Source organism: Gopherus flavomarginatus, chromosome 11 (genome assembly GCF_025201925.1).
Source record: "Gopherus flavomarginatus isolate rGopFla2 chromosome 11, rGopFla2.mat.asm, whole genome shotgun sequence".
NCBI lineage: Eukaryota > Metazoa > Chordata > Testudines > Testudinidae > Gopherus > Gopherus flavomarginatus.
Window position 1 is genome coordinate 50,478,129 of NC_066627.1, and position 14,245 is coordinate 50,492,373.

At 48.7% G+C, this 14,245-nt stretch overlaps 1 protein-coding gene across 2 annotated transcripts; it reads left to right on the forward strand.

The window, feature by feature from the left end:
* Window positions 1–1,008: 1,008 nt before the first annotated feature.
* Window positions 1,009–12,746, forward strand: C11H20orf96 (chromosome 11 C20orf96 homolog). Of its 2 annotated transcripts, none has more exons than XM_050918355.1 (11): window positions 1,009–1,413; window positions 1,788–1,861; window positions 2,261–2,387; window positions 3,383–3,513; window positions 3,986–4,144; window positions 4,789–4,888; window positions 6,157–6,314; window positions 6,442–6,543; window positions 7,697–7,783; window positions 8,112–8,230; window positions 11,731–12,746. In XM_050918355.1, the coding sequence occupies exons 2-11, from the start codon at window positions 1,802–1,804 to the stop codon at window positions 11,789–11,791; spliced, it is 1,104 nt and encodes a 367-aa protein (XP_050774312.1). In that variant the 5' UTR covers window positions 1,009–1,413; window positions 1,788–1,801; the 3' UTR covers window positions 11,792–12,746. The 2 variants fall into 2 exon arrangements, with proteins under 2 accessions (XP_050774312.1, XP_050774311.1); XM_050918354.1 differs by having other exon boundaries at window positions 1,009–1,091.
* Window positions 12,747–14,245: the final 1,499 nt, after the last annotated feature.

Genomic DNA, 14,245 nt, shown 5'->3' on the forward strand with positions numbered 1-14,245 from the left:
AAGCTTTCATGGGTAAAAAACGATGCATCTGAAGAAGTGAGTATTTTTACCCACAAAAGCTTATGCCCAAATAAATCTGCTAGTCTTTAAGGCGCCACTGGACTCCTTGTTGTTTTTGTGGTAACACAGACACACTATGGATTTGGACACAGTCTTGTGTCCGATGCCCACAAATCACACATGGCCCGTGGTTTTCTAAAGCACATTTCTGTTACTCTTTCCTGGGAGGGGGCACAGCCTCTGAAGACACTGCACTCAGCCCAGGACTGCAGGGGGCTGGGCAGAAGGTTCCCAAGATTGCTGCTTGATTGGGTCTTTTCCTAACTTTGGCGCTTGACTTTGCCAGCTCGAGGTTTCTGTAGGGTGACCCGGCAGCAAATGTGACAAATCAGGACCGGGGAGGGGTGGTTAATAAGCGCCTATATAAGAAAAAGACCCAAACATTGGGGCTGTCCCTATAAAATCGGGACATCTGGTCACCCTAGGTTCCTGTAACCAGTCCTAGGCCATGTCCACATCAGGACAGAGACCCCAGCGAGCTCGACGGGCGTAACACGTGCGGGCTCAGTCATAGCGCCCCCTGCAGGGCACACGCTGCAGCAGTGACCGGGTGGGCGAGACGGGGGCGCTCTGCCGACTGGGGATCGCCAGGGGGCGCTGCAGAGCCATGGCCCGGCCCCACGTCCGCCCGGCCAGGCGGCGCGCCGAGCACAGCGCCGGGGGGCGGGACTAGGGAGCCACGCCCCCTCCCCAGCCGGGTTCCGTAAGCAGGCTCCGTCCCGTCCCCATGGAGACCCGGCGCTCCGCGGCGCGGAAGCCCAGGAGAGGAGCCAGCCGGGAGCGGGCGCCGGAGGCGAGAACAGGCGCGGGGCGGGGCGGGGCCGGGCAGGGTGGGCTCTGGCTCCTGGGCGGGTGCTGGGGGGACCCCAGGGTGGGCTCTGGTGCCCCCGGGGGGGCGTTGGGGGACCCCAGGATGGGCTCTGGTGCCCCCGGGGGGGCGTTGGGGGACCCCAGGATGGGCTCTGGCTCCCCCGGGGGGGCGTTGGGGGACCCCAGGTTGGTCCCCCAGATGGGCTCTGGCTCCTGGGCGGGTGCTGGGGGGACCCCAGGATGGGCTCTGGTGCCCCCGGGGGGGCGTTGGGGTCCCCACGTTGGTCCCCCAGATGGGCTCTGGCTCCTGGGCGGGTGCTGGGGGGACCCCAGGGTGCTGTCTAGTTCACTTGTCTGCATGGCTATATCCACGTCACTGCCCACCCACCAGTGTCCCCTCTTGCCATCCCAACAGTGCTTCCTGGTGGGGGGCTTGAGCCCGGAGGAGCTGAGAGTTTCCCCAAAGCCAGCATAGCTTCACCATTCTCTGCAGTGACTCCTGCTGGGAAAGCCTGAGAATAAATACGCTGGGACTGGAGACCTGTGAGCTGCTTACAGTCTGTGCTCTTATACAGTTTCTTGAAGTTACTTGCCCAGGGTCTGCAGTAATTATAAAAGCAGCAAAGAATCCTGTGGCACCTTATAGACTAACAGACGTTTTGGAGCATGAGCTTTCGTGGGTGAATACCCACTTCCTCAGATGCATGTAATGGAAATACATGCATTACATGCATCTGAGGAAGTGGGTATTCACCCACGAAAGCTCATGCTCCAAAACGTCTGTTAGTCTATAAGGTGCCACAGGATTCTTTGCTGCTTTTACAGATCCAGACTAACACGGCTACCCTCTGATACGAGTAATTATAAAGTCACCTTTGGGTTAGTCACCTGGTTAGCGTCTCCTGCTTTTCTTCCAGAGCCGCCCCCAGAGATGGCTGCAAAGGTCCTGAACACCCTGGCACAAAACGTAACTAATAAATACGGGACCATAGTAAGTTACCCTGATGGCACTTTAACTGGACTCCTCTGGGGGCTGGAGCCAGGACACCATGGTGATGGGGGCTTTAAAAGTGCATGAATAGACCCTGTACAGTGCCTCTCCCCATGCCTCTTGTGGTGAGGGAAGGGTTGGGGGCTGGGAGGTGGATAGCTGCCATTTGAATGTAAGCACATGCTCAACTGGTCCTGTCGGATATGCTAGCAAACTATCACTGATAGAAGGCTTGAACGGAGTGTTGCCCAAATGGTGCACAGCCCTCTGCCACAGTGGAGAGGTTCCTTCCAGACTCCCTTCAGGAATAGGATGGGGAAGTTCAAATTGTAGTAAAGACCACCCATAAACCTCCCATGACACTGTAAGCATCTTGTTTGTGCCTTCTGCTGAGTTTAGGATTACAGCAAGTGGCAGAGGGTAGAAGCAAAAAAGAAGAAACCAGCTTTGCCACCTGTCGCATCACCAAGTGAGGACAAGAAAAGTGAAGGGCGCTCCACTGGCTACCAGAAAGACAAGCGGTCAGGTTGGCAGAGATTCTATTTCTGTACCATATGGCATGTCACTGCCCACCAGTGTCCCCTCTTGCAGTCCCAACAGTGCTTCCTGCTGCGAGGGCTTCAGCCCAGAGGAGCTGAGAGTTTCACCAAAGCCAGTATAGCTTCACCATTCTCTGCAGTGTCTCCTGCTGGGAAAGGCTGAGAATAAAAATGTTGGGACTGGAGACCTGTGAGCCGCTTACATTCAGTGCTCCTATACCATTGCTTGAAGTTACTTCCCCTGGGTCTGCAGGAATTAGAAACTCCCTGTGGCTGGCAAGCCTAAATGTTATAGAATCATAGAATATCGGGTTTGGAAGGGACCTCAGGAGGTATCTAGTCCAACTCCCTGCTCAAAGCAGGACCAATCCCCAGTTAATCATCCCAGCCAGGGCTTTGTCAAGCTGGACCTTAAAAACCTCTAAGGATGGAGATTCCACCACCTCCCTAGGTAACCCATTCCAGTGCTTCACCACCCTCCTAGGGAAATAGTGCTTCCTAATATCCAACCTAAACCTCCCCCCACTGTAACTTGAACCCATTACTCCTTGTTCTGTCATCTGCTACCACTGAAAACAGTCTAGATCCATCCTCTTTGGAACCCCCCTTCAGGTAGTTGAAAGCAGCTGTCAAATCCCCCCTCATTCTTCTCTTCTGCAGACTAAACAATCCCAGTTCCCTGAGCCTCTCCTCATAAGTCATGTGCTCCAGCCCCTTAATCATTTTTGTTGCCCTCTGCTGGACTCTTTCCAATTTTTCCACATCCTCCTTTTAGTGTGGGGCCCAAAACTGGACACAGAACTCCAGATGAGGCCTCACCAGTGGTGCTGAATAGAGGGGAATGATTATGTCCCTCGATCTGCTGGCAATGCCCCTACTTATACAGCATATCCCTCAGCTACACATGGCAAGTGTATTCAATTCGTGTCATGTGTTAAAACTGGACAGTTTAATAAGTGCAGAGCATTTTCTGTTTTACCAGTTCTATTCAGTCCCAGTTCATCCTTGCCTTCAAAGACAGCATCCTCTCTGAATCCCAGATTTGCTCAGCAGAAAACCTCAGCAAAGGAGACTGATGTAACTAAAAGCTTGGAGAACATCAAAATTATTAAGGTGTGTGAAGCGAATGTCCAGTGCTGTGATTTATTTATAGGGAGCTGTGCAGACCATTCAAGTTATTCGGGGTTGCCCCAAGAGAAGGAAAAAACTAGTGGCCTGGTTATCTCATTTACACTCATGCAAAGTGGATGTCAAAGACTGCTATTCTGATTTGGACACATGCACCAATTTGACACTCCCGTTGTGCTCATGCAGATGACTCCACAAGGTGCTGAGCAATGGAGAATCAGACCCTAGGTGCTGGGAGGAGCTAGAGGAAGAATGTAGTGATAGAGCAGCTGGCCAATGAAGAAGGTGGGTGTTGGGGGAATTGGTGTGATGTGATTTAGCAAAAAGATTGAGTTTTATTGGGTGGTTTTGTGGTGCCAAAGTAAATCAAGGGCGATATCATTATTAATTAACAGGAATGTCACTGGGATGGCAGGTGGAACACATCTGTAAATCTTTCATTCATAAATTCTTTCAGAAACTGACTAAGTCGAAGAGAAAGTCCCTAAATGAGCTGAAGCATCACAGCACCACCCTTGTAGAGACCAACAGGAGACTGGCCCAGGACATTCAGCAGACAGATGCCAGTACTGCCAAGCATGCCAGAGACCTGCTGCAGCAGTATGAGATGTTTGGGGTGAGGCTGAGGTGTGGCCAGTGAAGTCAGATGAGCAGAATCCCAACATAATCCCAGTTCCTCCTAATCCCACCTGAGCAGATTCAAGCTCTCATGTGGTGATTACACAGCCTGTCGCTGGTGGTAAGGGGGGACAGTCCTGGGCCCTGAAGCTCCTCTGCCGCATTCTGCTTTACACAGTTTATATACTACTGGGCTCTGCCCCCCAGCAGCCAAAGATGCTCCAGCTACCTGCATCATGCTGCCTCCTCTTAAGCATCCCTTCTAATGCAGAGACAGCCCTGGAGTGTGTGCAGCAGCTGCTTTGCCAATCCCAAAGGCAATGCTGCTGCAAGATTTTCTGATGAGGAAGCAACAGTGTAGTAAGTGACAACTTCCACCCCCTCCTAGTACCTTGAACAGGTCCCCTCCGTGATGTGCTTGACCTTGACTGGCTCAGGAGGTGGAAGCACAAAGTCACTCCCAAGAGCAGATCTCCTGTGCTTGCAGCTGTGCTGCCTGGGCACCATGCAGTTCACTCCATCATGCTAGTAGTGGGATCAATAAATACCATAGTGAGAGGTGCATTAGGAAGCCTGCAGCTAGACACTTCATAGTCTGTCAGTAGCATACAGCAATCAGTGACTAGATTTCTCTCTCTATAGACAGTCATCTCGACCCTTCGGGACTCCAGTCAGAACCAAGTTGGCATAGCAAGAGCAGAACTCCAAGAAACAGAAAAAATGGTGGAAAAGAACCTGAGGAGTAAGAATGGATAGTTTACATTAAGCTAATATCAATATAGTACATGCAACCCTATTGTCCAGTACTCGTCATTTCATTGATTATAAATGCCAGATTGGTGTTGTGAACATCAAATGGCTAGGTTTCCTAAAGATAATCAATTAGTTTTGGTATATGGGGACTGTCACAGTTTCAGGGCAACTGCATCTGTATTCCCCCTCTGTGGTCCACTCGAGGAGTTCCCAGCCAGGTCTCAGGACTCCAGCTGTTACCTGTCTCTGGGTAGGGACCTTTGTCTCACTCCCTTCTAACTGGAGTTTTAAAGTTGCGCAGCTCCTTGCCTTACTCGGTGATATCCCCAGCAGGCTAGTGTGCCTGATGGTCAGCACCTGTGTGTTGCTTTCTCTCCGTGGGCTGTGAACAGTGTACTGCCAGCAGTTACAGGTTACTACACAGCTCCTCATAAGCAAGCACATTTGTTCTTAAAGTAAAAGCATGTATAGGGTAAACATTCAATCAATCACTAGAGTTGAACTCACCTAAAACATTCCAGGAGTCCCCCATTAGTCTTATGGTGCCCTTGTAGGCCAAAGTCTTTTCCTGAGTCAGTTTAAGCTGTCTTTTCATGACAAAAGCCCTTTCTTTGTCTGTTGGTCTCTGGAAAATCCAGTTTGAACCAGTATGCACAAGCTTCCCCATTTGGTACTTCTCTGGAGGTGTTAACAACCTGAGTGATTCACCTTAATCATTCTCCCCCCTCCCCCTTAATTTCTGGCAGAGCTAAAAGTAACCTTTCCCTGCTGGAGTTGCATTCAATTCCTGGCCACAGTGATGCACAAACTAATCATACACTTAATACAACATGGGGTAGTGCATGCAGTTGCAATACCTGTCACAGGACATTCCCTCTTAGTCAACTCCTGTAAAAAATGTTTGGAAGGGATATAAACCTTACAACAGCAGAACTAACCACTAACTATTGGAGTTAGAAAGAGACTTCTACTATAGGCAAGTTATTCCATATTCTTGCACCTTCTTTGAAAACATCTGGTACTAGCCACCGTTAGAGACAGGATAGTGGATTAGATGGGCCACTGGTTTGGTTCACTCTGGCAGTTCCTGTATTTCTAGTCACGGCTACTAGGCTAACATAATATTTAACCATCATAAAGAGAAGGTTCTATTTCAGAAGAACAAAAGTTTCCTTGGCTCCACTGAACAGGAGACTTGGTAGAGAGGGGGTTTAGGAGTCTCTGTGGCTTAACTTTTTATCTTGGCCTTTTAATCAGAACTAAAACATCAGGTGGATCACATGAACACTAAGGTGCAAATGCTCCAGGAAGAGCTCAATGTTTTACGAACATACATGGACAAGGAGTACCCGGTGAAAGCTGTCCAGATAGCCTTTATGCATCGCAACATCCGAAACCTGAAGGATGAACAGCAGGTAAAGAGACCTCTCCTAACCTATGTTATCGCTGTGTGTAAAGAGAAGGGATGGGACCAAGGCAATCAGATGTTCACTTGTTTAATAATCCTGTTGTTTCCCTGCCACCCATCCCTGTAATTCTCAGGACGAAATGGAAGATATAGAAGATCTGGCCAAAACAGTAATACAGCAACTGGAAAAGAAGGTGCAAGATGAGAAGGAACGGATATTACAGGCTGTTGCAAAGGTTAGTGGATTGCATGTGTCTTTGCATGCTTGAAAGTCAGTGAGAAAGATAATGGACTACCTTGCCAAATAGACTGCTGCTGGGAGCTGCCATGTAGGGCTAGGGGGTTCCAGATTTGGCCCACCAGTGACACTGTGGTACAGAGGACATGCAAGGGTGTAACAGTGAACTTCTTCCTCCAGCTTAGTTGATACCTGGAGCTTTTCTTTAGAGTAGCAGAGAGCTGTAGTTACAGAGCTGGATTTCGCAATTGCAATTGCAGGCTTGCATATTGCAGTATTTTCAGAATCATGCATGGGTATTTGCGCACACAATTAGAGGGAATGAATTACATTGAGCTGATGTTATTTAGATGTTTAACTAGTCACTTGTGTGCACAGTTACCGAGATTGCGCACACATTTGCAGTAATTGCATGAGCACATTAAGCACACAAATACACGCAGTACTGAAAATATGAGACTTTATTGTCCCTTCAGAAGATATAGGAAACTTCTATTGCACAATTGCTGTTTATGTAGTAGTACTTAAGACTTCTGTGCAAACAGAAAGGAACCCTCACCACAGCCTGGTGAGGTGGAAAAATATCAGCATTCTCATTTCACAGATGAATCTGTAAGCAAGGGTGGTGTGACTTGCCCAAGGCCATATAGCTAGTCTGTGCGTGCACCTGGAATTAGAACACCAATGTTACTGACTCCTAGTCCTATATTCAGCACAGTGTGATCTCATTGGGTATTGAGGAGATGATGGCCCGAGAATTTGTCCCAGCATGCATTTCTTAAAGGAGGAGTTCACCAGTTATTATAGACATGGCAAATATGACTGGATCATCCCTAGGGTCTGCAAGTGGCAGGGCTTCATACCTGTCATTGTGGGTTGCATTGTAGAAATAAATTATACCCAGTCAGCTCTAAAGTACACGTTTTTGAACAACCAAAACCCTGACAGACCGCATCCCTTTTTCCTCCCACTGAAGCTGTGAAAGCCGTTCTTCTGAGCCTGTTAGCTCAAGAGAGCCATGGACAGGAGTCATGTTTGTGATTGCTGCAGTCCTCCCCAGCTATTTCCTGCTTCTCTTCTGGCCCAGATGCGTATTGGGATTTACTGTCTGGTCTTTTGGTTCAGCTGGTGTATTTGTTCTATCTGTGCAGGACAAGGCCTTTCTCTATCAGGAGGGGCTGAAGCAGATGGCTGTCAACAATCGGATACTCAGGAATGAAGTCCAAATGCAAAAGAAGGTGAGCAGGTTTGGGAGGAAATAGCCTGGAGCAGCAGGGGGGTTGGCCTAGTGAATATTAACCCCTTTGTTGCTGGGCCTCAGTACAGTGGCTGTGCCATTCAGTTTCCAGTGGAACCAGTGGACTGTTAGGGCCCACCTAGGATGTTGAGGCGCACAGCAGGGATTTCCCTGGCACACTGCAGAGTGTATGGTGGGGAATGCTCTGGCCCTGGCTTTATGAGAATGGACTGATGCCCTGGCAAGTCTACTCTAGCTTCTCTGGCACCTTTGTGCTCTCCTCATCTAGGTGTTTTTAAAGAGCAGTCTCACAGGTTTAATTCTTTCAGGTCATTCACATGCTGTTGGAAGAAATCGCAGAGCTCCGAAAGAGCGTTGTGACACTTCGCTGGAGCGTGAGAGACCCTAGAGAGGTGATCTTCGCCGACGTCCTGCTCCGCAGGCCCAAGTAGGTCCCTGCGTTTATTTCCTAAGCAGTAGAGTTTATTGAACAACACGCCACAGGCCCTTCTGACACCAGCTTCAACGTGAGTATTCATAGGTCGCCCTCTGCTTGGTGCACTGGGAGTAAATCTCTACTCAGAATGCCTTTGCAGCCTGTGTTAAGAAACGCAAGGCAACTATTTGTACAGTCTTCAAAGGTAAACGATGCACCTCACCATAAAATGTAAACCTAATTATAATATTGGATCATAGAATCTCAGGGTTGGAAGGGATCTCAGGAGGTCATCTAGTCCAACCCCTGCTCAAAGCAGAACCAATCCCCAACTAAATCATCCCAGCCAGGGCTTTGTCAAGCCGGGCCTTAAAAACCTCTAAGGATGGAGACTCTACCACCTCCCTAGGGAACCCATTCCAGTGCTTCACCACCCTCCTAGGGAAAAATTTTTTTCTAATATCCAACCTAAACCTCCCCCATTGCAGCTTGAGATCCAATTGGGGAAGGGAAGTGCATGGCCCAATGGCCTGAGCATGGGAGTAGGAACTAGGAAGGGCTCGCCCTAGCACTGATACTGATTTGTTGTCAACCTTGGGTAAGTCACTTCCTGTTTCTGTGCCTCAGTTTCCCCACTAGGGGATTGTGAGGATTAATAAAGCTTTACAAGCCTCCTGTGATGCACAATAAGGAAGTAATCTGTTCTCATTTTACAGTTGGGAAAACTAAGGCTCCGAGGCACCCACAGGCCTTCCCAAAAGACTCATTGTATGTAGTGTATTCATAGCCATGTCAGTCCCAAAAGACTAGTTGTCAGAGAATGCACTGGTTATCTAAAGACACTTTTCGAACAGCCACAGTAAATTCCCCCCCAAAACACTGGGTGAAAAAAGAGAAGTCGGCCATTTTCCTGCTATGTTAAAGAAGTTTCAAAGGCAGTTGAGAGCTGCAAAAAGCCAAGTCTCATTTCTCCTCTTTGCTCCCTCCCCGTTCCCAGTTCACTGGTGGCTGATTGCTTTCAGCATTGAGTTTCTGTGCATCAATGTGCAGGATGCCCTGCCAGCTCATTCACAGATATCCTGGCTTCTAACTTCCAGGAACAATGGAAAAGGTTGGCTAAGATTGTGGGCTCAAAACATAAAACAGAGAGAGATGCACTAACCCGCCCTGAAACTACTCCCACAAATACCTACTGGGGTGCAGTTGATACAAAGAGCAATTGTGATAACACCTCAGATTGTGATCGACTGCACACCAAATACACACAGATCCACAATATCTAAAGGAAACGTAATGCCGTTTAAAATAGAAACTTGATTAATGAGTGCCAAGTGACATTACAAATGGCCATTGGTTTTGATTGATTATTGACTTCAGTTAGGGTGTAAGCCAGGGTAACGTTTGGCCCAAAGAGGTTAAGGTCTTGAATGTCAGCCAGTCTAAACTTGTAGATGTGCAAAATGCATGTGAAATTGTTTGCTGTTTGCTGGTGTGTTTATTGCAGTTGTGTGTGCAAAATGAGTGTGTGTACAAACTGTGAATCATACTAATTTTTCACCTCTAGCTTCCCCATTTTTGCACATAAAGTAATTTTACAGGCAGATTAGTCCTGCAGTTTCCCCCATTTCGCATACACAGATTATTCACATCAACTATATGAAAGCCAGGTCCTCCGTGATTTCCAGAAACCCGGTCATAAGTCTGTGACCGAGCCAATAATAGGGCCAGATTCCCTGACTCCAAGTCCCATGTTTTAAGCAGAAGACTGTCCTTCAGCCTGGTCTAACTGCAGAAGTTTGGAGGCCTGGTGTAAAGCAGAAGGAAAGCCTGCAACATGTCAGGAAGTTGGGGAGAGTTGAACGGCCTTGTAGTATATTAGTGTAACTTAATTTCTTCCAGATAAAAGCAGGATAAAATGGAGAATTAATTAGTTCTGACAGATTGCAGAGCTGGGGTGACTGTGTGACTGGGAAAGGTTTAAAAATAGAAGAAAGGCCAAGTGGGAAAGTTTCTGCAGCATCAGAAGTCAGGCATTTGGTGATTACACAGCCCTGCCAGCCTGGGTGCCTTGCCAGAGCTCTCACCACGATTTCCTCCACAGACATTTCCCACTGACCTCCCTTACACTTTTCACATGACTTTGCAATGGGCTGGTTTTCTTAGATTAGCCCATTGGTTTCCCTGAGATGCTGAAGGAGCAAAGTTATGTTTAGCCCACAAAAAGCTGGGAGAGTTGGGGAAAGTGCGGTGCAGAGACTGTCTCTCCCCCTGCTAGCAGCAGGAGAGCAGAAACTGATCATAGGCAGTGTTGGATTTTTAGTAACATGCCTATAGTATCACAGGACACGAGATCTGGGAGGAGACTGGAGTGGGTCCCTCCCTTTTCACACTCATTTTTGTTATGGAAAACCACGTTACTTCTTTCCCCTCGCCCTCCGTTCCCTGCCTCTGCTTTGCCGAAATACAGCTGAACAAGTCCACCTTTTGTGCACAATCAGTATTGCAGCCTAGTCAGCAAGGAAGATGAGAGATGGCTGGGAGTCAGAAGACTTGGGAAGCTATTCCTGGCTCTGCCACGGACTCATTGTATGACATTTGGCAAGTCATGTGGGGCCTGATTTCTCAGTGTAGGAAGTGCACGGGCATTGTGGGTGTTCAGACCTTCTGGAAATCAGGCTATTTACCCTTCTGGGCTTCAGTACCTCCTGTGAGTGCCATGGGGTGTCATTCATTGAGCTTTTCCTAGCTGTCACAGAAGCCTGGATTGAAGGTGTCACGAAACAGAACCAGAATTAATAAGGATGTTCATACACAAACTAGTGATCACGTTTCATCTTACTGCGTTTCTCCACTGTGTGCTGGAAAGTGGATGTAACTGACAAGGCCCTGCTGCTGTGAAGCTTTTCCCTCTGCGTTTGTCTGTTGGGCTTGAAGGAGAGTCGCAGCTAAATACATTGTTCTGTTTTCATAAACCCACTGCCACCATCTGACTAGGGCTTGGTTATCCTGTGCATGCTATCCAGGAAATAGCTATGCAACAGGGCTCAGGCTTCGATTTACAAGGTGTGATCCTCCCATCGGAAGAGAGGAGATGGCCAGTCTGGTTAATGCCACAATGGGCTCTGCAGGGTGAGTCAGAGCTAACGTCTAGCACTGCTGCTGTGGGCTGGGTCGCTGCTTTGGGCTCTGGCTCACGCACGAGAACCCAATATAGCTTTAAAGGGCTGCTGTCCTCTGAGCAAGTCTGGGGTTCTGGTCCTACCCCTCCTCTCACCCTCTAATAGCAAAGGGTGTCTGAGTAGTGGACAAGGGATGTCCAGGCCCTTGAGTTACCGTTTTGCTGTACAGCATGTCTGAGAAGTGTCGTGTGTTTCTGGCCCTGATTGCACCAGGATTTCTCTTCCCCACCACCTCACTCCCAAAGACTCACTTGATCTGAATTGAGGCAAAATTCTTGTTTCTTTGGCTATGGTTTGACTTTCTCCTTATTGCTCTCTCCTCTCTCTGCTCAGATGCCTGCCAGATACAGAGATTGTTCTCAATATCCCCTTAGAGGAGAAGGTTTTCATTTAGTTCCAGAAACTTTGGACCTGAAGTGGAAAGGTGGGTGGATGGGCCAGGCCTTGCCCACAGAGCTATGTCATCATAGAACCAGCTAGGCCAAGAACAGGATGGGGAGCTGTACAACAAATCGCCCTCTCTTCATAGACAAGTTCTCCCAACCATCCCAGTTCTCAGGAAGTTCTGCTCTGCGCCGCTTTTGTTTTGTCAGGACAAGTTCCATCACAGAATAATATGAGGACTTATTGTGTCATCATCATGCCAGATCCAAGCTGGGTAAAAGCCAGAAAACTGCCATCTCGCTAGAAGGTGCAAAATTCTATTAAAGCAGCCAGGTGTGATCCAAAACAGGGACTCGTTGATGAGGTGTCACTATTGTCAACAGCCCTTCCCCAGTCTCACATTCTTACAGAGCTACCATATGTCATTGGTGTCAGCCAACTACCGGTAAAACATCACAGTTCCACTTGGTCAGATAATTCTGGGTGTAATTCTCCTGAAGCCCGGGGGAGTTCCAGCAGAACCAGTTTGGCCTTTTTATCCTTCTCAGTGAAACTACTTTGTACAAGATGTTGTATCGATATTTTGATTTCTGATGAGCTGAAGCCCAGACCCAGGATGAGGTCTTTAATAATGGAACAGTGAGGAACTGTCACTAAGTGCCCTCCAGCAGCTGCCTGTCAGAACAATTGTATCTGCTTTACCAGATGTCAGTTCAGGGGGACAGAATGGTGACACAGGATCAGGATCTTCCACTTCCAGTGTTCCGTACAAATGCTTGCAGATATTAGCGGCAGGCGTGACAGTAGACCATCCCATCTCAGCTGCGTCTTGCTTATGGTTGAATGGTTCTGACAGTATTCAGTTGAGGAAGTCTACCAGTTGATGGAGAACTGTGTAGCATGTTTAACCTGCAACTTTCAATCTACATTTTGAAATAAAAATTAAGTGGGTCTTTAATTTGTAACTGAAGTTTCATCCTGTCAGAATAAATCTCCAGACACCTTTTATTATTTGTCAAAAATACAAGCACTTTTCACTTCAGTAATATGTATCAAGCAGGGATCTCAAAGTGCTTTACAGGCTACAGCCACTCACAGCCTTGACGACACAGAGCTATAGGTACTGGGTACTCCATACTCCTCACGCCCCATCTCTGTAAGCTGTGAGCCTGCCTCGCTTCCCCTGATGATATTTCACAGGCACCTCTAAAAGGCTTACTGCTGGAGGTGTGGGGTGAGGTTAGGGCAGTGAAACTTCCCGGTTCCTCTCAAGTGCTCTGGGATTGGTGGAGGAAAAGTGCTATAAAAGTGCAAAGTGATATTACGCTGAGTTCCACTCCTTACTTGGTGAAATAGCCGTAGCGTCTGTCGTTATTCAGTCTGCCACTAGATGGAGCGTGGCAGCCGCTCAGCAGATAGATACATCAGATACGAATATCTTGTAAGATTTTGGGGGAGGGCTGGTCAAGTGATTAATAGAAAACTCAGAGAGCCGAAGTGCTGGGGGAAAGGGTTTCCCTGCCGCCTAGCAGCAAATGAGGAGCCCTGGAGAGCAGGCCTGCTCTGCGAAGCAAGGGCTCCTGCTACGTGGGCTGTCTCACCCGTGGAAGGTGGAAAGTGCCATTTGATAGGGGATGGATTTTCAAACATGGGAGGAGAATCTCCTCCAAGGGTGGCTTAGGCTAAAGAAGAATCCTGCTGAGTCGTTGCTGCTCCATTTTTTCACGGCTGGAGAAAGCTCCACTGTAAGGAATCTGAAAGCCCTGCGGCTTGGAATGGGGCTGCAGCCTGAACCAGACACACAGCAGGAGTTGGCTACCCAAAACCAGCCCCCAGTGCACCCAAAGTGTGGCCTTTACACACGGATTCTTCCCTGGGGGCCTGATCCAGCTCTGCTGAAGTGAGAGCCCTTGGCTGGGGCCCCGCCATAGCGGGGACCAGACAGGAATCACGGTGTGTGTTCACAGTGCAGTGTTGGGCTGAGAATGTGAATTGAGTAGCAACTGGAAATGAAAGACTGAAGGTGCTTCAAGTGGTAGCAGCCAAGGTGGCAGGAGGGCTTCTGGGGTGTTAAAGCGTGAGTTGTGCAGTATCCTGTCAAATCTACAGACCCATGTTACACAGCAGGATCATGGACACGACCACCCAGCCCTGGGGATCACAGTGCAAGGAGCACCGAGGGGACTGGCACACACTGGGCTGGGGAAGCAGCTCAGGCAGGCTTCCAAGGATCATCCTTCTGTCTGGCCACTTCATTTCCTGGCTCTCTCTTTGCCCACTGCTGGGCTGCGGAGGTTACCCCAGTCCTGGGGATGGTATGAATTGCCTGGGGCAGCAGGTTCTAGAGGAGGGATAATCAGGGCTCTGCTGTGTGCTGGAGGTATAGCCTTAGATCATGTCGTGGCGGGGTGTCTAGAACGATGCCCTGAGATTATCAGGCGTGAAGGGGCAGGTCCCTGAGGCA

Excerpts from the sequence above, each read along its gene's own strand:
- C11H20orf96 (XM_050918354.1), top strand. The coding sequence starts at position 1,016 with ATGGGCTCTGGCTCCCCCGGGGGGGCGTTGGGGGACCCCAGGTTGGTC. Across the intron at positions 1,092-1,787 it reads GGGCTCTGGCTCCTGGGCGG|AGCCGCCCCCAGAGATGGCT; the intron begins GTGCTGGGGGGA and ends CTTTTCTTCCAG. Across the intron at positions 4,889-6,156 it reads GGTGGAAAAGAACCTGAGGA|AACTAAAACATCAGGTGGAT; the intron begins GTAAGAATGGAT and ends CCTTTTAATCAG.